Below are 22021 nucleotides of genomic sequence, written 5' to 3' on the forward strand. Positions count from 1 at the left end.
AATGCTGTCAAGTAACACATACACAACAGGCTTCTTTCAGTTTCTGCCCATCAATTTCACTCACAAGGCTTCAATCGGCCCAGGGCTATATCAGAAAACATTTGCCCAAGGTACTATCAGTGAGATTGAACATGGAACCACGTGGCTGGGAAGCAAACTTCTTACCACAGGCACCTCGCAATATTTATACTTAAGATTTAGAACTGGCAAAAGAAATAAAACTCCATTTGATAGCAAATTTTAAATTCTTTGGAATAATTATAGGTGACAAGTATCTCAAAAAAAAAAAAAAGATTGGAAAAAAAAAATTGAAGCATTTAAATCGTTTGTATAATAAATGTTTATTTAATAACTCGAAATTATCAAAGACATTTTATATGAATATAATCATTTTCATACATATACTACAGATGTCAAGAAGTCAACTAGAAAAATAAAATGTTGAAAAGATCTAAATTAAAAAAAAAAAAAGCATAAAAAGAGTGAGAGAGAGAGAGAATAAATGAGGAGAGAAGAATTGATAGATCGTCATCTATTAGTAAAAGTATTAGCCGAAAATGATGGAAGCATGAAAGTAATTTGTGTGGAATACACATCAACACTGATAAGTCACAATCACCTTGCTTCAACACTTCCATGTCAATTGAATTATGAATATTATTTTGTAGGTTAAAGATTTACATAGCAGCAGAGCTGTGAAAAGTTCTTCGGAGATAAGGCATCTTTCCACACTGTACAGAAAGGGTAAATCAACCTGCAAGAACCATGCGGATCAGTTCTGTAAAAAGAATAAAAACAATTTGTAAGATACCTGGAGACGAACTACTACGTAAAATGATTATTGTGTGGCATTTTATAATAAAATATTTAGAGAATAACAGCCACAAATATTCGCTAATTACCTATGAGAATATCAAGCCTATATTATTATAAATATTATCGTAGGATGTCAAATGTACATTATATAACTCCCAAAATCCATGAACTCTTGAATGATGGGAGGGCTACAAATTCTTTAATTCATACATGCAAACCCTTTTAAACATCTGTACAATTTATACATACCCTTTGCTAACAATATTAGTATCTAACATCCTTTTCTATCTCTTCTCAGCTCCAACCATACCACACCACCCTCTCTTCTAAAATATGAGTAGCCATGAAACCCCTCTACAGCAAAAAAGAACCTGTCTTGCTCTGGCCCTTTTTCTCTCATACTGGTCTACCCCTCATCTAATTGCATAAAGCCATTTCTCCTGGAGTTCATAGTCTTGCACACTGAAATCCCTGCACTTGTACTGGTGTCACAAAAAAAAAAAAGCACTATCCTATATACATTGTGAAGTAGTTGGCATTAAGAAGAACATCAATATGTAGAAACCATACTAAAACAGACAATGGAGTACAATGAAGTCCTTGGGTCCATGGCCATTGGATCCTGTCAAACCATCCAATTCATGCCAGCATTGAACATGGTCATCAGATGATGATGATGATCATGTCACTACATTTAGACACCAACATTTAAAATCAGAATACTAACTCCATACTGATTAATAATATCTTTATATAAATCTATCATCACAGCTTATCTCCAGCAACACTTGAGAGCATCTTATAATTCACATCACAATTTTTAATAGATATCATAAGAGCTACAATATGCCAAAAATGAATGTGCTACACATTGCAAGCTACATATCACACCTACAAACACCATTGTAGGTAAAATGGCTGAAGAAAAGGAAACAATTATTTCAAGATACATCACAGAGATGCTTTAGATGCATCATCAGTGATATTTTAGGGTGCTCAGGGGTTTCAGGTTTTCACCATCAGAACCCTTCACCCAGCTGACCCAACCAGGGTTGGTCAAGTCCCAAATAACAGCAAACCACTGGTCTACCCTGTTTATCCAAAGCCACCTAGTGGCCTTCTCTCCAGCTTCAGTGATGGAATTTATGGCCCTCCTCTTTGTTGCACCAGTAACTACAAGTTCAGTCAGGGCTTTGCAGAATGAATGCCCCACAAAATCCTGCCAGCCCCAATTTCTGTACTACTCTAGCAGCTCTTGGTATTTGGCAAGCTTCCTCTTATGAACATCCTCCAAGAGCATAGTCAGTTTCCACATGATCACCTGTTTGGTGGAATTTGAGATCACTTATGTCTGGCCAAAGCGTTGTTGACATGATGTGATCTGCAAACTTTAACCATTCCACAAGATCCACTCTTAAGACTACAACACATGAATAAATCTCAGAAATTTTTTTTTAAAAGAATGTATAATTCCTGGTAAGATGATAATTACAGAACAAAGAACTTACCTTCATAATTAACATTACCATGTGAGTCTTCAACACCTTGCAATAATTGATCAGCTTCTTCAGAAGTCAATCTTTCACCTGTAATAAAGGAACATATTTTACTCTCCCGCTCTTTGTGAATGAATGTAATCAATCATTTAACTAACAATGGAATTTGAATGTGTTATTGCAGTTACTCTTGTGTTTTCACAGAGATTTTTTTAAGCAGGGAGATTCTACAGTTGACATTAAATATTAACATAACACCAAATGTATGTCCTCTACAACTGTTTCTTCCTCAACCACAGAGGGAGCTTGTATGTAGTTGTTCAAACTGCTAAAAATAGCAAGCAAATCTCTCTCTTAAGCCTTTAGTATTTAAACTGGCTGTATCTGACCTAAATTGCTCTACTGGTTTTACGTTCAAATTCACCAGATATGGCCTCCCACACCTACCTAACAATGTCATTCATAAACAATTGCATCACAGAAATCTCAAAGCCACAAGATAATGCTTGATTTATTCAAAAGAATGCGAATGAATGTGCATAACATTTGATAGGGTAACCTGAATGCTAAAGGGTTGAAAAGAACACATTGGGCAATGGAGTCGTAGATCATCATCATTTAACGTCTGCTTTCCATGCTAGCATGGGTTGGACGATTTGACTGAGGTCTGGCAAACCAGATTGCTTCCACCAGACTCCAATCTAATCTGGCAGAGTTTTTACAGCTGGATGCCCTTCGGTCATAAAAGAAAACAAAATATGCTCCAAATGAAATTATAGCATGAATATGAAGAATGCCATTTCAAGATTATTCAAAACATATCTTAAGAAGCACTATAATGTCATAGCTATTGCCTTAGTTGTAACTTAGTGTTTAAACTATTTCCACAAGTCAGAATAACCAAACCAAATATAGTTGGGTTTTTTTTTGGGGGGGGGGGGTTCTATGTGAATGGAGATTCTAGATTAAAAAGCGATAAACAAAACAAATCAAAAACCATTGAAGGAAATCTTTACCTAATCCAGATAAAAGATGACGCATCTCAGCACTGCTGACAAACCCATTTTGATCTTTGTCGAAAACTTTGAACCCTTCAACCAAATCTTCAAAAGTAACTGGATCTTTATTCCGATTGATAGTTTGTAAAATAGGGAGAACTGTTTCAAAACTGATCCGCTCCACTGTAAAAAAGCAAAAAAAAAAAAACATTTAACTGCATGCAAATGTGAAACATCATGCATATATAGTACTACTACATCATTGGCAGCAGTGGCATCATCATCATCACTTGACCCCTGTATTCTATGTTGGCAAAGATTGGACAGTTCTACAGGATCCAACAAGCCAGAGGACTGTGTTAAGCTCCAATGTTATTTTTGGCATCATTTCTGTGGCTGAATACCCTTTCAAACACCAACCATTTTACAGAGTGTACTGAGTGCTGTTTCTCATGGCACCAGCACTAGCAAAGGTCACCAAGTAACTCTCAAGGCTCCTTTGACTGAGTGGAGGTTAAAGTATGATAGAGAAGCAGGTGCCATGTATCTTGCATGTAGAGGGGATACATGGCTACCCTAGCAACACAGGAAGAAAGGATAGCGAAGATGAAGTGTCAGGACATACATTTAAAGAACAAGAAGGTGGATGATGATAGAATAGGGACAGTAAATTGAAGGTAGCTGGGTGGGTCTTTGAGATTGTAAAATGGGACTGACAGACAAAACAGATGATGATAGAAGTGAATGCAGTGAACATTGATGAAGGCTTCAATAAGGAGAGTGATTTGAAAAATCTTTATATATAAAAGTAAGGTTGTGTGTCTGTCTCCTACGATTTAGATTCCTAACTACTCCCACATTTTGCAGTGCAGTTTAACCCAAACCAGGTATCTTATAGTCGTGATTCATATCGAGCCCTTCTGGGTATTAGCGCTCGTCTATGATAAGTCTACGATTTTAAAAAGAATTTACCATCATTTTTTTCCATTTTAATGCATTTTTTCGATATTATATAAGGGAAGTAACTCTCTAAAAATGTCTACGATGCGTCAACGATTTTAAAAAAAATTTACCATCATTTTTTTTCCATTTTTAATGCATTTTTTTGCTATAACTCTCTAAAAATACTTATATAGTTATTTCCCTTACAAACCCGAGCAACGCCTGGTGATACTGCTAGTAATTACTAAATATTTAATCTGTCTTCTGCTGCAAATGTAAATTACTAAAATTATAAAATTATATAAAGAATGTTTGCTTCAGTAATGTCACATATAATAAAGTTTCTACATTTATAAAAATAAAAATAAATATACCTTAACCCTTTCATATTTAAACTGGCCATATCAAGCCCAAATAATTTATCTGTTTTATGTTCGTTCAAACCAGCCAGATTTGATCTCTCAGACCTACCCTACAATGTCATTCTAAAAATGCAACAATCATATTATTGAACTCTTAAAGCTTTGAGAAAATGCCTAATTAACTCAAAACAATGTGAATAAATAAGCTTCACATCTGACTGAAAAATTTTAATACTAAAGGGTTAAATTAGCTTTTTTGTAACCATATTTCTGTTAATCAGACAACATTCAAATAATTTTGAAAATATTGAAAAATTCAGCAAAATATATTGTCATTATTAAGGTTTATAACATAAATTAACATATGAAATTTTGATGGAAGGTTTTAATTAGGGCACTTTAACTCTTTTGTTACCATGTTTCTGCTGAAAATAACTACATTTATTTCAATTAATTTTGAAAATAATGAAAAGTTGGCAATGAGTATAACAAGGAATTTAGTGTATAGGTAGGAGTTCACCAAGAATTGGTTCTCAGCCTCTCTTGTTTACCATACTCCTGACTATAACAAGAAATTTAAGACTGGCTACTCCTGGGAACTCCTCTATACTGATGACCTTGTTCTTAGAGCTATAAGAAATTTCAGGTGTGGAAGCAAGGTCTGGGATGAAAGAGTTTTAGAGTTAATTTAACAAAGACCAAAGTCCTATTAAGTAAGAAAATGAGATGGCCTTGCTCGGTATGTAGAAGAGTTATTGGTAGAAATGCCATACATTGTACCCAATGCACACAAGAGGTGCAACGGTATCACAGGAAGGTTAACAGAAAAAAGTAGTCTTAGTATGTAGCACTAGGAATGTACAGATAATAGACCCCTCAAATATTGGTGGGATCCTTAGTAGTAGATAGTTTCCATTACTTAGGCAACCAAGTAAGCAGTGGAGGTGGTTCTGAAAGTGTAGCTGCTAGAATAAGAACAGGCTGGGTAAAGTTCAGAGAGCTACTACTTTTGTTAGTAAAAAAGGGCCCCACCCTTAGAGTGAAAGGTAGATTGTATGATGCCTGTGTACATACAATTATGTTACATGGCAGTGAGACATGGGCTGTGACTACTGAGGACAAGCAAAGGCTTGAAAAAAATGAAGCCAGCATGCTCCACTGGATGGGTAATGTCAGTGTGAATGTACAACAGAGTGTAAGTGATCTGAGAGAAAAAGTGGGTATACAAGGCATTAGAAATAGGATCCAAGTTAAAACCTTCCATTAAAATTTCATGATAATTTATGTTCCAAACACCAGCTTAATAACAACAAAGTTATTTTACTAAATTCTTCCTCCTTTTTAAAAAGGTTAACACAACATAATACAATCATTGAAAAAGGTGGGTTTGATAATTTTCAATAACATAGATAACCACCACAGTAAGTTTAAATGCACTGATGAAAAACTAATGATCAGCATTCTTGGGCTGAGCATGTAAAGGAGACACCTCCAAATGCCATCATTCATAAGTAGTAGTCTAGCCTTCGCCATTGTGGTAACCAAATTATTATAGAGCATGTTCATAAAATACATTGAATAGCTGCCAGGAATTGAGATTGCATGACAATTTAATAATTAGGGGCGACAAAGGGGTCACTGAAAACAGATTCAATTAAAAAACGGGGGTGGGATTGGAATTGGTTATTAACAATGTTTTCAACATCATAAATAACCATAGAAAAATTAAATGCAATGTTAAAAGCCTTTCTCAACTCTTTTGACTTTATAATTGTCAATGTTGATGAAACAAATAGTAGATTAAAGAATTAAAAACTAAACTTTTTATTATATTACACTATTTGATCTCATCTTTAGAATGTATGGCAGCTGAATTTAACTGCAGGAGTTAAGAGTCACTGGTGAGGATTAAAATGGTCTACATCAAAATCCAAAATTGCAATCCAACTATGTATGCAGTTATTAAGAGAGTGCTTTTGAGGTTTTGGAGTTTTTTAACTCTTATTTTTAGCATAAGTGGTACTAGTCAGTTCTCTGTCACTTTGTGACCTCTATCAATTTTACCTTTTGGTTCTAATTACTAATAGACCATACTTATAATATATATATAGATGTGTGTATATGTATATATGTGTGTGTGTACATATATATATATATTTTTTTTTTCCAAATATTCATAAACATGTGTGTGTGTGTGTGATCTTCCATACATTACAAATTTCAAGATGATTTTATGTGTATACTGAAGTTGAAATACTGATGTAACTATTGTATTCTGTTGATCAGAAGAGTTAGCCTCTATATCTGCATTGGTTTGTAAAATGTACAATAGTACTATGCAATTTATAGCATATTCACTAGCGTTGACATGTAAAATAATTTGTTATGCAATAAAATAAATTATTTTTGCATGATGTTGTCTGCGAAATGGCCAACATCCTATTGATATCAATTGGTGAAATAAATATATTCTCCTGGCAGTGCCCCAGCATGGCCACAGCCTTATGGCTGAAACATACAAAAGAATACAAGAATCCCATACAACCTGACTTTTTTTATATTCTATATACCCCTCATGAAATAATTTTTAGGGCATCCAGCCGTAGAAACACTGCCAGATCTGACTGGGCCTGATGAAGCCTTCCAGCTTCACAGACCCCAGTTGAACCGTCCAACCCATGCTAGCATAGAGAACGGATGCTAAATGATGATGATGATGATGATGATGATTGGATTTATGAGATTTCAATTACATAGGACTCTCCATTACACTCCTACATAGTAGTTTACTATGTGGTTTGTAGCCAGGTTCACTAGAGGAGCTTTCTTATTTCTTTATTGCCCACAAGGGGCTAAACATAGAGGGGATAAACAAGGACAGACAAAGGGATTAAGTCGATTACATCAACCCCAGTGCGTAACTGGTACTTAATCTATAGACCCCAAAAGGATGAAAGGCCAAGTCGACCTCGGCCGAATTTGAACTCAGAACATAAGAGCAAACAAAATACTGCTAAGCATTTCGTCGGCGTTCTAACGTTTCTGCCAGCTCACCACCTTTCTAGAGGAGCTTTCTTGTGATTACCACTGGATTACACAAATCCATATATTGTACATTAAATTTTTTATATATATATATATCGTTTTAATGTCCAATTTTCCATACTTGCATGGATCACACAGAATTTCTTGACGAAAACCTTTTTAAGGCCAGGCACCCTTATCTCCAAACCCTCACCTGTTTCCAAGCAAGGTATTTTTTTTCCTTATGATTGTACAGGTTTCTACAGATGACTGGAAGCAAACAGCACCATCTGTATGATTAGCAGTGAAAGTTTACAACTGAAGCCTAACATCTAGACAAGGAAACAGAAACACACACACACACACACACACACACACACATAGATGAGAGGTTTCTTTCAGTTTCCATCTGCCATTATTAATCTGGTGCTTAGAGCATAAATTAACATAGCATCTTTTTTTTAAATTTCAAATCACTTTAAAACCAATGTCTATATCCTAGAACAAAGGGTGGTTTCAGGTTGGTTGGTATCACAAAGGGTTAATGGTAAACAACTATTTAATGATAGGTAGCTTTTGAATACGTGATAATTTAATGGTAGATTTTCAAGATATAATAATAATAATAATAATGGTAGATCTTCAAGATGATATTATTATTATTATTATAATAAATAATAATAATAATAATAATAATAATAATAATAATAATCATTTATCACCGTTAGGAAAAATAGGATGAAAGAAAACATCAACAGACATAAAGAGAAATGTAATAATCTTTCTCTGTAATTATTACACCATGTACAAAATTGTAGAGATATTAATAAAAGCTCTCATTCATTATTTCTGACAAACTATCTTCCTACAAAAAGCATAAAACAAAAATAAATTCCCATTTAGATTATTTCACAGAATGGACTTATTATTACAGAGCTTATATTAAAACAATGCAGCTTGAATTTAAAAAAAAACATCTGGTTGACTTTCATATGCAATTGTTCCTATAACCTAAATTTAGCACTAGGCAGAGCACTTTACAAGCCACACACTATGGGAATAACAAGCAACAAAATAATTCTTTAAAAGCAACAAAATGAAAAAAAAAACACATATTACTATATAGCCACTTGACTTTCTCAAACTCTCTACCTAATTAGCCAAGCCTGAATGAGTATGGCAATGCCTGAGAGTTTCAACTAATGCTTGGTTTCTATGGTTTACTAACACTTAAACAAGTTCATACAGAATTTAAGCAAAAACTGAATAAAATAATTTCATCATCATCATTCAACTTCCTTGTTCCACACTTGCATGGGTTGGATGGATTGACAGAATCCAACAGGTCCAAGACCTGTATTGTACTCAACTGTCTGTTCAGGCATGATTTCCACAGTCGGGTACTCTTCTAACACCAACCACTTCACAGTCTGTACTGGGTATTTTTCATACCACCAGCACATGTGGGATCACCATGCAGCTTATAAGACCCCGAGAGCTTATAGGACCTTAAACCTTTTATGCTAGATGGGGGGGGTTACAAGAGAAAGAGCTAGAGTAGGACCCACATGGATGGTTTCTAACATTTTAGAAAAAAGGATGGAGAATGATGAGGGTGGAGCAGGGAAGAGATAAAAATAGTGGTGATGAAGATCTGTGTGTGGACCATCAATCTATCAGGTGTGTAGAAGTAAATGTAGAGGAGTGCAGAAGAACCAGGAGTACATGAGTGAATGGGAGAGTGAGAGATGAGGAACGGCTGTGGTAGTGAATATAATAAATAACAGGAGTTGTGCCACAGGGCGCAGCTGAGCACATAATTTGTTCTGGGATATGTGGCCCATCACCTCCACCCCCTCCATCTCCTGCAGCTTTACACCCCCACTCCCCACACACACACTTTCTCCCCCTTTCCTTTCTTATCTCTCTTCTTTCCTATTTCTTTGTATTTGTATGTTGTAATAGAGTTGAGTTCCGTATGCTTTAATTAACGCAACAATGACATAAACGTTCATTCCTGTGACATTCCAGTGAATTCAAATGTGAATATCCTAAGCTTGTTCATGTTTGCATCAGCCAAAACATATCAAGAACATATACAAGACTATTTTTGATTTTGGCTGTTGTCCATGCACATGACAACTTATTATTTTTCATCAACAGCTATTCATAAAGTTTTAGCAAGCATTTTTGAGTCTTTTTTTGTTTTTGTTTTGTTTCAGAGCTTACTTTCACAACAAAAGCAAACATATTACAAGCTACATGCAAAAAGTACATTGTAGCTGACATAGCAAAACATGGAAAACATTCAATAAAAAGAAAATTACATAATATAAAAAAAAAAAAACTAGCATGACCATGCAACATGTCCCTGTGCTATAATGATTTAGAGTGTCCATGCATACATATACAAGACCAGTTATAGCTACATATACAAGACCTGGTTATAGTTATGTGTGTGTGTGAGTGTGTATATAGATATATATATATATATATATATATATATATATGTATGCACACACCACATACACCCATCTGCATTCTAGGAGAATCTGAAAAAGCTATCAGTAGTATCTTTAAATCAACAAATAAAATGAATGTCAAACCACCGCATGCTTCTTCAGTTTAATTAGTAATGGAAACTACAAAGTTACTTACTAGTTCCAAAATATATAATGATAATCCACTGATAATAATTATTAATTATTATTAACTATTACTTATTACTACTAATGCAGCAGACTGACAAATACCTTATAAAAGATTGTGAAACGCAATCGTAAGATATAAAACACTAGAGTTGTTAGTAATTACGAAATATTCTTTAACCACGTCACCCAGGGACAACTTATGCTTTTAGGTGCAGGTGTGGTTGTGTGGTAAGAAGCTTGCTCTCCAACCACTTGGTTCTGGGTCTTCATTGCTTTTCCTAGTATTACTATAGTGGCCTCTACTTTTCAGAGCATGTTATCTTTGCTGCCTCTCCTCAGACACCACTTTCAACACTCATCTCTCTTTTTTCTTATCAACCATATTGTTGTGTCCACCTATCCCACAAGTCCAACACTAATATCCCTCTAGAATTCATTCTTTGTCCACATTTTTCTTGCAGCATTCAGCATTTCAAGAGGAAACTTTGTCTAGGATAGCTTGTGAGAGCCTTGAGCAAAGATCCTTCCAACAAACTGACTCATTAGAAAAAAAAAAAAAAACTTCTGAAATTTTCCATGAAAATTATCGATGAAGCTAATAAGTAACTTTAAGAAAACGGTTAGCAAAGCTAATACTAACTTTCTCTACCTTCATAACCACATTTCTTCACTTCAGCTTGGGTTGGGTTCTCTCCCATCGCTCTCAGTACTTCTCCAAGTTGATGTGCAGATATTTTTCCATCTCCCTTTTCATCGAACAAGTTGAAAATGTCAAGTAAATCTAAAATGACAAAATAATATAGTCAAATGAATAAACAGTATATATATATATTTTGAAACTTGGAGATGATCCGATTTTGCCAATGAAAACACATGCACAATATATTTGGTTTTCATTTCAGCTTTATTATTATTATTATTATTATTATTATTATTAATATCAATTTAGTTTCTTTGTCAAAGCTCTTTTGGCACACGTCCTGTGACCTCTTCAGTGACTCTCTATCCCATGTGTCTTTGCTGAAGAGGTCACAGGATGAGTGACGAAAAAGCTTTGAAAAAGAAACTCAAATGATTATAATAAACCTGAAGTGACTGGCAAAATATGATCATCCCCAAATAAAACAATAGCTGTTTCAACATACGATTTCACATCAAGAATCTTGCAAAAACATTTACATAAACATAACAACACATTTTGACAACTAAGATAATAAAAATTCAGTAATTTCGACACATTTCAAAAGGAGTTCTTAAAAAAAAACTGGTCTCTGCATTTATTCATTTAACGGGGAAGCAACTTTTTTTTTCGTTGTCTTTTTTACCATTGAAGAATTTGATGCCAACAATGAGAGTAAATAAAACGGAATTTTTTGTCTGCCACATATATGTGCATGTGTATGCGTGTGGTTTCCGACCACATGGCTCTGGGTTCAGTCCCATGCATGGTACCTTTTACAGCGCTGGGCTGACCAAAGGCTTGTGAGTGGAAATTGGTCAAAGGAAACTGAAAGAAGCCCATCAAGTGTGTGTGTATGTGTGTGCGTGCATGTATGTATATCTATGTGCATATGTTTGTGTTTATCTCCCACCACCACTTGACAGCGTTGATGTGTTTACATCCCCACCTCCATAACTTAGCAGTGCAGCAAAAGGAACCAATAGAATAAGTAGTAGACTTTAAAAATAATTACTGGAGAGGGAAGGGGATCATTCAGCAAACACAGTTTTTTTTTTCTTTTCTTTTCTGTCAGCTCAGTCACTATTGTGGTTTGGATTGGTGCACACTGCAAATTTGCTGTTGAAATATCTGCCAAGACTGTTGAATCTGGGAGGTTTTCTTTTCTTTTCTTTTCCATACTCTGTATAACAGCCAACCCAACAATAGAGGGCAGTTAAATATACATTTCTATAGTCTCTGTTGCTCGAGTTAAGCTCAATATTTCACAATTCATGTTCAGCTCTGTATTTCTGCTCCTACTTTCCTATCAAGGAATCTGTGTTCTACACATAAATTAATCTCAATGAAGATGTATCTTTAATACTTGTCACTGAAACTATCATTAATATTATTATTATAATTGGTAATGCAGTGAGCTGGCAGAATTGGTAACCAAATTCTGCTGAGGTCTACTTAACCTTTCAAGGTCGATCCACTGCGTGGTATCTTGGGCAAGTGTTTTCTACTATAGCCTCGGGCTGACCAAAGGCTTGTGAGTGGATTTGGTAGATGGAAACTGAAAGAAGTCTGTCGTATATATGTATATATATATGTGTGTGTGTTTGTCCCCCCAACATCGCTTGTCAACCAATACTGGTGTGTTTACGTCCCTGTAACTTAGCAGTTTGGCAAAAGAGACCGATGGAATAAGTACTAGGCTTACAAAGAATAAGTCCTGGGGACGCTTTGCTTGGCTAAAGACGGTGCTTCAGCCTGGCCACAGTCAAATGACTGAAACAAGTAAAAGAGTAAAGAGAGTACCAGTTGAGTACAAGGGTTAGTGTAATCAACTTACCCCCTCCTCCCAAAACTACTGGCCTTATTATTATTATTATTAGTGGCAAGCTGGTAGAATCACTAGAGCATTGGACATGATACTTTGTGATATTTGTTCCAGCTGCTTGGGTTCTGAGTTCAAATCCTATCAAGGTTAAATTTGCCTTTCATTCTTTCAAGTTTGATAAAATAAAATATAATACCAGTCAAGTACTGACACCAATGTAATCAACTAACCACTCCCTCTAAAATTGCTGGCCTTGTGCAAAATTAACATTTTGAAGCAAGTTTTTAATCCAGGTCACTTTAACCCTTTAACATTTAAACCGGCCATATCCAGCCCAAATGGTCTACCTGTTTTATGTTCAAACTGGCCAGATCCAGTCTTTCCCACCTACCCTACAATGTCATTCTAAAATTAACTGATTACATCTTCAAAATCTTGAAGCTACAAGATAATACATGATTAATTTTTTAAAATATGGATACATAAACATTATATTTGATAAATTAATCTGAATGCTAAAGGGTTAAAACAGTTAAGTTTATACAGAAGTGAGAACAGACTCAAGTGGGTTGAAATCAAAACAGTTGAAGTCTTGAGCTCTTGAAAAGCAAGAATTCAAAACTTTAAACTTCCCACTTATCACAGTAATTGAACATATGACTGGTTATTTTCAAAGCAGACCTTCACTGATTCCTCCAGATTCCAGACTTCAGAATTTATTCTACTGGTTACATTGCCCAATAAATAAAATAAGTTCCTATCCAGCTAAAAGAAGCTTCTCAAATTACATCGTATTTTTGGTCAGTTTTAACCATTACTTCAACTGACTGGAATAGTTCATTAACAAACACAACCACTACAGACATCCATTCCTAAAAATAGTACCACAGGATGTGTCATATGATTCAATCAAGTCTTAGGTTTTATTTCTATCCTGTCTCAAAAATAAAAATAAATAAACCACTGCTTACACTTGAGTAAACATTTCAGTTATCATCATTATGCCTACATGGAAAGTAGCAATACATAACACTTCACTAGAAGGAAACCTCATAATAGGGTACTTGGTTATTGCTGTCCGGCTACCAGCAGCAGTGAGCTGCAGGCTATCTGCCACCAGCACTTCACCATTGCTGGCCAGCACATAGGTTAGCAGATCCAGTGCAAGTGTGTGTGTGTGTGTGTCTACATGTTACGCATAATTCTTTGCAGGTGTTGCTGTGTGGTAAAAAAATTAGTTTCCCAACTGAAAGGATGAAGAACAAGCTTGATCTTAGCAGAATTTGAAATGGTTTCAAATTCTAGCACAAAGCCGGCAGTGTTAGAGAGCAGGGGCAACTTAACTACATCAACCCCAGCACTTGACTGGTGCTTATTCTATTGAACCTGAAAGTTGAAGGTCGAAGTCAACCTCAGCAGGATTTGAAACCTGAGTGGTATTTTTTGTTTGACGTTCTTACAATTTTGCCACCTCACCACCTTAATAATAACAACAGCAACAATATCAACAATGACAAAGAAAACCAACAATGTTACTATTAACATGCAGAAACCCTGGAATGCAAATGTCAACGTAGCCAAAAATATAAGTTGACATAATGGTATGATATACACAGAAATAGGACAGTGTTATATATTTTATGTCAGAAGTCAGTCACAACTAGTAGATGGAAAAATTTGAATAATAGAGAGTAAATATTTCAATAGAGAATGTAAACCTATTTAACTGATTATGAACTTTTAACCGACTGTCTGCTAGAGAAATAATAGGAACTATTAAATAATGCCTGAGTCATATAAAAAGAGGTAAAGCATAAATTATGTCAACATGTGTTTATGTATGTATGTGTATATATATATATATATATATTATATATATATATATATATATATGTATGTATATACACACCACACACACCATTATCTCATGGTGTGTGTGCGTGTGTCACTCATTAAGTTTCTAGTTCTTGGTTTCTTAGTTTATGATGGTTTTGTATATATTATACCATAGATTAATACATCTTCATTGGATTCTAACTCTCATACGACTTATACTTGTTTAGAAATGTGTGTGTGTTAGAGAGAGAGAGAAAATTTAGAATAGACAAGAGTTTTAAAGAACCTTGCAAAAATTTTTGTAAGATTCTTTAAAAGCTCTTGTCTATTCTAAATTTTCTTTGAAACAATAGAGCCTCTGTTACAACTTGAGTATTTGAAGGCTCTGCTTTAACACTACCACCTCATACCATACCACAATCCTCCTAAATCTACCACTTCTGCCTTGTCACTCTCCAGCACACATTATAAACTGTTTATTTGAACAAGGAACTATTTTTCCTTTACACAGTACTTACTTATTCTATCTCCCTTCCTGCAAACAATTTCCTAACTCTGAACAGCTCTTTATACACATTTTTGTCATCCTTCTTCCTCTCATATTGAAAACAAAGTCTATTTCCTTTTTAAATGGTACAAGCATCTTTCCATGAGCTACCTTGTAAATATACTACTCTTAGCCATTCCACCATACTATACCCTGTCACTGACTAGAGGTAGTAACCAAATCAGCCTCAAATCAAACTCATAAAAAGGAATATACATTGAGTAATACATTCCTAGATATCTGATATGCTCAATCAGGAATTAGCTAATGCTAAATAACCCCATCAAAATTAACTTCTTCTCACCACATTCAGGTGTGTTGATGCTGACTTCATTATAGATATAAGCAGATGATTACTGAATATGATTTATCACAAGCAGGATGTTACACAGAGTGTAAATGCCATCATCACATACCATTAAAAGAAACTCCCATGTTTTAGACTACTAAAACCTGAAAGAAAATCAATTGTGTGTAATTGTTTTTGCACAGGGTTTTGTAAGGACAATATTTTAACAAGGCCAAGAGTGTATTTACTACCTGTACAGTTGGTCTAAATATATGATAACTAATTCTATTTTAATACTACCAGCAATGGAGTAGTATACATGAGCTAGTGAGGAAACCTCAACATGGTTGCTCAACCCACTAAAAATATTAACTAAACGTCCCTCAACTCGCACATCATCTAGACTTCAAAAAGGAAAGACTCATTGGGTAATGTAGTCTGGGGGAAAAAGATAAAACAATGATAACTGCAACATGCTTGATAATATTCCTGCATGTTCAGGATCAACCTGAAGCTAAAGCATGACAGAATGAGAAAACAAAGGCATCGAAGGGGCGATGCATATCCTGTGTGCAAATAAATTTTTCACAAATTATAGTCATGTGGTGCTCATGACTGGCATCTGTGATAGTGGAGCGCTAAGAGCACCATTCGAGCGTGATTGTTGCCAGGACCGCTGACTAGCCCCCATGACAGTGGCACGTAAAAAACAACCATTCGACCATGATTGTTACCAGCATCGCCTTACTGACACTTGTGCCAGTGGTACGTGAAAACAACATTCGAGCGACAGTGTTGCCTGTGCCGCTGGACTGGCTCCTATACGGGTGACATGTAAAAACACCATTTGAGCGTGGCCGTTGCCAGTACCACCTGACTGGCCCTCGTGCTGGTGGCATGTAAAAGCACTCACTACACTCTCAAGGTGGTTGACATTAGGAAGGGCATCCAGCTGTAGAAACTCTGCCAGATCAGATTGGAGCCCTGGTGCAGCCATCTGGCTCACCAGTCCCCAGTCAAACCATCCAACCCATGCCAGTATGGAAAGCGGATGCTAAACGACGATGATAATGATGATGATAGCGTGGCTTACAATGCATTGCTTAGCCATGCTTTTTAACTAAACTGAGTTAAGCTTTGTAAGTGTTTGACTAAAAGAGGATTAGAAGGCTAAGTAGATGGCAGCTAAAAGAAGACTTGATCGATGTCTACGCCAAATGCATGAGTGAAATTTGCATATGACTAAATGAAATATTTTTAGAAAATATTGCATAGAATTTGAGAAGAGTTTTCAACATCTTCCTATGATGGCAGGCGAATCACAGGTACTGTAATTCATTGAAGGATACAAATATTATAACCACTTGCTTATTGGAAAATTTGTAAGTTGGATTCTTTTTTTTTTTATTTAAATTATCACCATTATAGGTATTTATACTCCAGTGAAACTAAGAAATCAACTCATAAATAAACGAAACCCTTGAATCCATCACTGTACATACACACACAGTCGCATATTTATGTATGTATATACCCACACGTGTCTACATGCATAGATACACCATGATCTATACACACGCAGACAAGGGTCAAATGAAATGAGATTATATAAATATATATATATATACACACACACACACACACACACATGTGAGTCATCTAAGAGACCATAAGTTAGGGAAGAGATGCACTCATATATTTGTCAGTAGAGTAGGTATCTTATCCAAAATGTATAGTATTAAATATCCATCACAGCTGGTCTAACCAATCAGTTTCACATAAAGAATACAATGGAGTGTTAGGTAACAAGCTGATTATATAACTTTATGCTCATCAGAGTTAGCCGATATGAAAGTGAATATGGTGACTGCTTTCTATTCTATTCAGATAGAGAGCAGTCGCCATATTCCATAGTGGCAAACTCTGATGAGTGTAAAGTTATATAATCGGTTTGTTACCTAACACTCCATTGTATTCATTACGTGAAACAGATTGGTAAGACCAGCTGTAATGGATATTTAATACTATACATTTCGGATAATATATAGTGTTCTGTTCCATGATGGTAATATCAACAAAAAAAGTAGCTCATCTGGTGAGAGATAAATAGTATTTAATAAAAATAATCCTTTTTTTTATATGCTAGTAATAGATTCTTGTGCGGAAAACACGCCAAAACACTGCATACCTTGCGTGCACATAAATTCTTTCGCAAAAAATCTGCATACTCAAAACATTTTGATTCATCTGCCCACCAGTTTTGAAGATAATCAAACCAAATTTTCATCATTTCGAGTCATTCACCCAATGAGTATTTCTGCCAAATTTGGTGAAAATCCGTTTGGCCATTTTCCAGTAATTTTGCAAACAAAATGACAAAAACAAGTGATTACAATACCCTGCTTTCACCTATGCGCACAGGGTAATTAGAGAGAGTAAAGTGAAAGGAACACGTCTAGAACTGTATGTTTGAATAAAGTACTATTTGTCTATTTAGACTCTACAGTTCCATAATATGGGGATAAAATTATTATGATGACATGGGCTATTGGAATATTACTTTTAGCCTTGCGAACGTGATATTCCATGAGGAAGAAACAGTTTGGACTGTATAAGCTATGGAATTAAGCATTCGTGTCAGACAAAACACACCACTAAAATATGAAAACAGAAAAACCTTAGCCCTTTCTTCACACAAGATAAAATATAATAGCAGTCACAAAGTACAGGTATTTTCAGAAATAAAATACACTTGAGACAATTAAGACCTCTTGTGTTTTCCAGACAACATCCTGTTATGCACCTGAACAACATCATCAGTGATGCTTCCTAAGGCCATTCGGGGTTTCAGGTCTTTTAACAATCAGAGACCCTCTAACCTTGGACTACATCAGGAGGAGAATCAAATGCCGAATTCGATTTATAGGGCGATAAATTACTGACAAAAAGAAAAAAAGGTATAAGTTATATTTCTAGTTCTTTGAAAACCGGTTTTAACACAGGTCACCACTTTGTAATTAAAAATGATGAGGAATTTTAAAGCATTTAAAATTTGCACAATATTCAGCTAAAGTTAAAACAAGCGTACATGAATCTGATACTTAAATATTTACACCGTATCTATTATGTGTACTCTGCCAGCATAGATCTTCTTTTTGGATATATATTTTTAACTACACAGTACATAGAAAAATGAGTTTTATGTAGTTCAATTAATATTTTTATCACACAAAACAATGTGTAATGGTAATATGTGATCAATAATAATGAATGGGTACATTCACTATTCTCTTTACCCCACAAATCAATTAGAGAGAGAAGGGGAGATACATATACAGATACATTTATTTATATTAGCAGGTACCATTCATGGAGTTTACCCAAGTTTATGTGATGGGTGTCTATTTTCTTTTTAAATTTTCATGCATAACACTGGTTTATGAAGCAGTCAGGCAGATTTGTGGTGGTTTAAATCATCATACCTAACACAATGTCTCTCTTCTAATTACATAACATGAATCCTAGATGGAGAGAATTTAGCTTGGGATGACCTGAGACTAAACAGCAATAAGTCTCTTGACGCTTCAAAGCAGCACCTATTCTAGCCAAAAAATGTCCTCTTATGTATGTATGGATGGACAGACAGACATATTATTTCACTTAGGCACTGCGATACTAATAACCTGGCGTAGACTCAATAAATGTATGCTTCAAAATGAAGCGTTAGTCGCGTACAGGGCGGTAATGAGAAAATAAGATGACAAAGGAACAAACGATTATCTTATGAACTTCATTAGCTTACAGCTGTTTCTATAATAAGATGCAGTGAACTCATAGTTGAGTGCCTGAGTAACACCTTACAGGCATGGGGCACACTGGGCAAGTGTCCTGCGGCCTCGCGAGTCCGGGGATCCAATTCTGGTCTGTTTTCTGTAAATCAGTAAATAAATATTGTAGGGCCAAGTGCATTGATTTAGTCCTGTTTGCTCGACCTAGCAGAAATAGCAGCTAAGTTTCCATCAACTCGCACTCCACTCTGTCTATAACGCTGCTAAGATGGTATGCAAGTGTGCCCTCCACCCCCATCAACTTCATTTCCTAACTTAGGGAAAAAAATGGACATTCTTTAATGAAATAAGACAGGATGGAGGTGCATGCTCATGCAGATGAGCCTATGGCAATCCTTGAAGTGGTGGCTGCTTAACCCCACGTCAGCCAAGATAGAGCTAACCTACGATCGAACGCATTCCCTCTGCCGTTTTGAATCATTCCATCTTTTTTTCTATCATCTAATGTATTCATTTCTAAGGAGACAGAGTGGAGTGCGAGTTGGTGAGAACTTAGCTGCTATTTCTGCCAGGTCGAGTAACCACCTAAGCCTCACCTACTCGAAATAGCAGTCACACCTCTTTCAAATTCCACCTTACGGTCTTAAAATTTTCACAGCAGACACAGTGGTTCTAAATACACAAAAAGAAAGCATGGTATGTATGTATGTATGGCTGGAACTTCTTTGGTTATGGATCTGCTCATTTAGGACTGACCTGGGACTAAACAACAAATGAATCCAAAGTCTCAGACATTTATGTAAGACATTCTAAGGAGTGACTAACTCAAAGATATGTCTAGGCCGGCAACCAATTAAGATTTCATTAACCACTATTTAATGTGACATAGCTACTGCGAACCAATTAGAGCCTCTAACTAGTCACTTGACTTGCTAAAAAAAGAACCAACTATTTAAAATTACCCTCAATCATCTTAAAAAAGGAAGGACTGTAATTTTGATGAAACGAAAATGACGATTGTCATATCTGAATGTCTATGATCAAAGATCTGGTTACACAGGACTAACCTAGGGCTAAAGAACAAATTTTATCACCCCCAAAGGCGACAGTCATTCTAAGTTAAATTAATATTTTGTAATAAAATAGCGGAGATAAAAAAAAACAAAAGAGTAAATCACAATGTTGAATGTTTTACAGACATTTTCCTTTCCTTCGTTGTCAGTTGTCTATAAACTCCAGACCTAATTCAAGAGACCCCCCCCCCCATCATCAAAAGTATTCGAAGACCGTGACAATCCCATCTTCTAGTATATCTCTACAAGCATTAACTCAGACTACATTAACGAATGTCTATTTTTCCTTTAGGGACAGTAACTTAAATGATCTGAGGGATATATTAGCTATCATTTTAACAGGTCAGACACACACAGCAGAGAAAGATTCCCTCGCTGATTATTTTTCGATTGTGTGTGTTTCAGTCAATGTCGACTTTTATCTGTCTTCTTTCCTACCTAAATACGATTAAATCAACTATCTTTTTTTATTTTAAACCAAACGGGACTTACTGCTAAGTTTTAAACAACTAAATTGTGTTTGTTGAGACAATTTGATAAGAAATAGTCATTCAGAGGATACCAGTTCCCTCGTTGGGAAAGTTAGTAAATAATATATTAATTGAAGGATGACTAACACGCCATATGACAATAACGTAATTATTATGAAGATTAATTAAAAAGCGGTATATTTAGTGAATATGATGGAAGGAAGGATGGTGGTGTTATTTATTTGTTTATAACCCGAGGTAGATCAAAAATAAAGTCGATCTATGCTAGATTTTAAAGTTCCCGACTTTCCTGTCGCTACAAATCACCATTGTGTGGTGACTGTTGATAATAACATTTTAAGGTGTGGTTGTTACAATAGCAGAAAGATAAAGATATTTTAGGTGGTGTAACGGCTACAGATGAAAATATTTAGAATAAAGATCCTGCGAAAGGGGTGTTTTTTTTCTTTCTTTTTTTGTAAGGTCTGAACGAAGTTGACATTTCATGAATAGAAAAAAAAAAAAAGTGGAGCATTTTTGAGGTAATGAAAATTAAGTTTCAGAGCGACAAAAGAGAAACAAAGGAATGAAAAATAAAACAGGGCAAGTATTTAAACTGTCAAAATAGTTCGATCGAAGGGGGAAAATAAATAATAACTGGGTTCTTTTTTTTTTTCTTTCTCAATTAAATCTTACCTCCAATACGTTCTTCTGTTAATTGCGACTGAAAAGAGAAGGATATGAAAGATATTTTATATAGAGAGATAGTTTAACATTTATAATAACAAAGACGGGGAAAACAGCAAAATATTTTTTTTTGCAAATGAGTCGATTAAATGGTGAAAATATGAAATATAAGAGAGAAATATAAGAAATGGACAATTACCATTTTGTCAAGTTGAATGAAGAGTGAAACACAACTTCCGTTACTAGTGGCTGATGGGACCAAACAATACAACACTAGCTTAGCGTCACACTTTACTACTGACTGACTGACTAACTGACTAATTCATTCAATTTTACTTCCTCGTTCAGCTTGTGGATGTTTAAAATGTTTAAACACCATCCCCTCTCCCTTGTCAGCTCTGACTCAGCCGATCTATTATCAAAGACGTTCCAGTTGTGACCCCTTATCTTGGCGGAATTATAGTTTAAGCACACCATATAACTTTTATTTTTTGGGAATTTTCTGGTAATTTTTGCGAATTTGTGTTCTACACACGGT

General features: G+C 35.3%; 1 protein-coding gene across 2 annotated transcripts; it reads right to left on the reverse strand.

The window, feature by feature from the left end:
• Positions 1 to 322: 322 nt before the first annotated feature.
• On the reverse strand, positions 323 to 21845 carry LOC115216469 (myosin-2 essential light chain). 2 transcript variants are annotated; one of them, XM_029785833.2, is made up of 6 exons: positions 21683 to 21845; positions 21493 to 21520; positions 10939 to 11070; positions 3329 to 3493; positions 2325 to 2402; positions 323 to 778 (listed from the first exon to the last, which is right to left on the reverse strand). In XM_029785833.2, the coding sequence occupies exons 1-6, from the start codon at positions 21683 to 21685 to the stop codon at positions 750 to 752; spliced, it is 435 nt and encodes a 144-aa protein (XP_029641693.1). In that variant the 5' UTR covers positions 21686 to 21845; the 3' UTR covers positions 323 to 749. The 2 variants fall into 2 exon arrangements, with proteins under 2 accessions (XP_029641693.1, XP_029641692.1); XM_029785832.2 differs by having other exon boundaries at positions 10930 to 11070; positions 21683 to 21828.
• Positions 21846 to 22021: the final 176 nt, after the last annotated feature.

The sequence above is a fragment of the Octopus sinensis genome, linkage group LG10 (assembly GCF_006345805.1).
Source record: "Octopus sinensis linkage group LG10, ASM634580v1, whole genome shotgun sequence".
Taxonomy (NCBI): domain Eukaryota; kingdom Metazoa; phylum Mollusca; class Cephalopoda; order Octopoda; family Octopodidae; genus Octopus; species Octopus sinensis.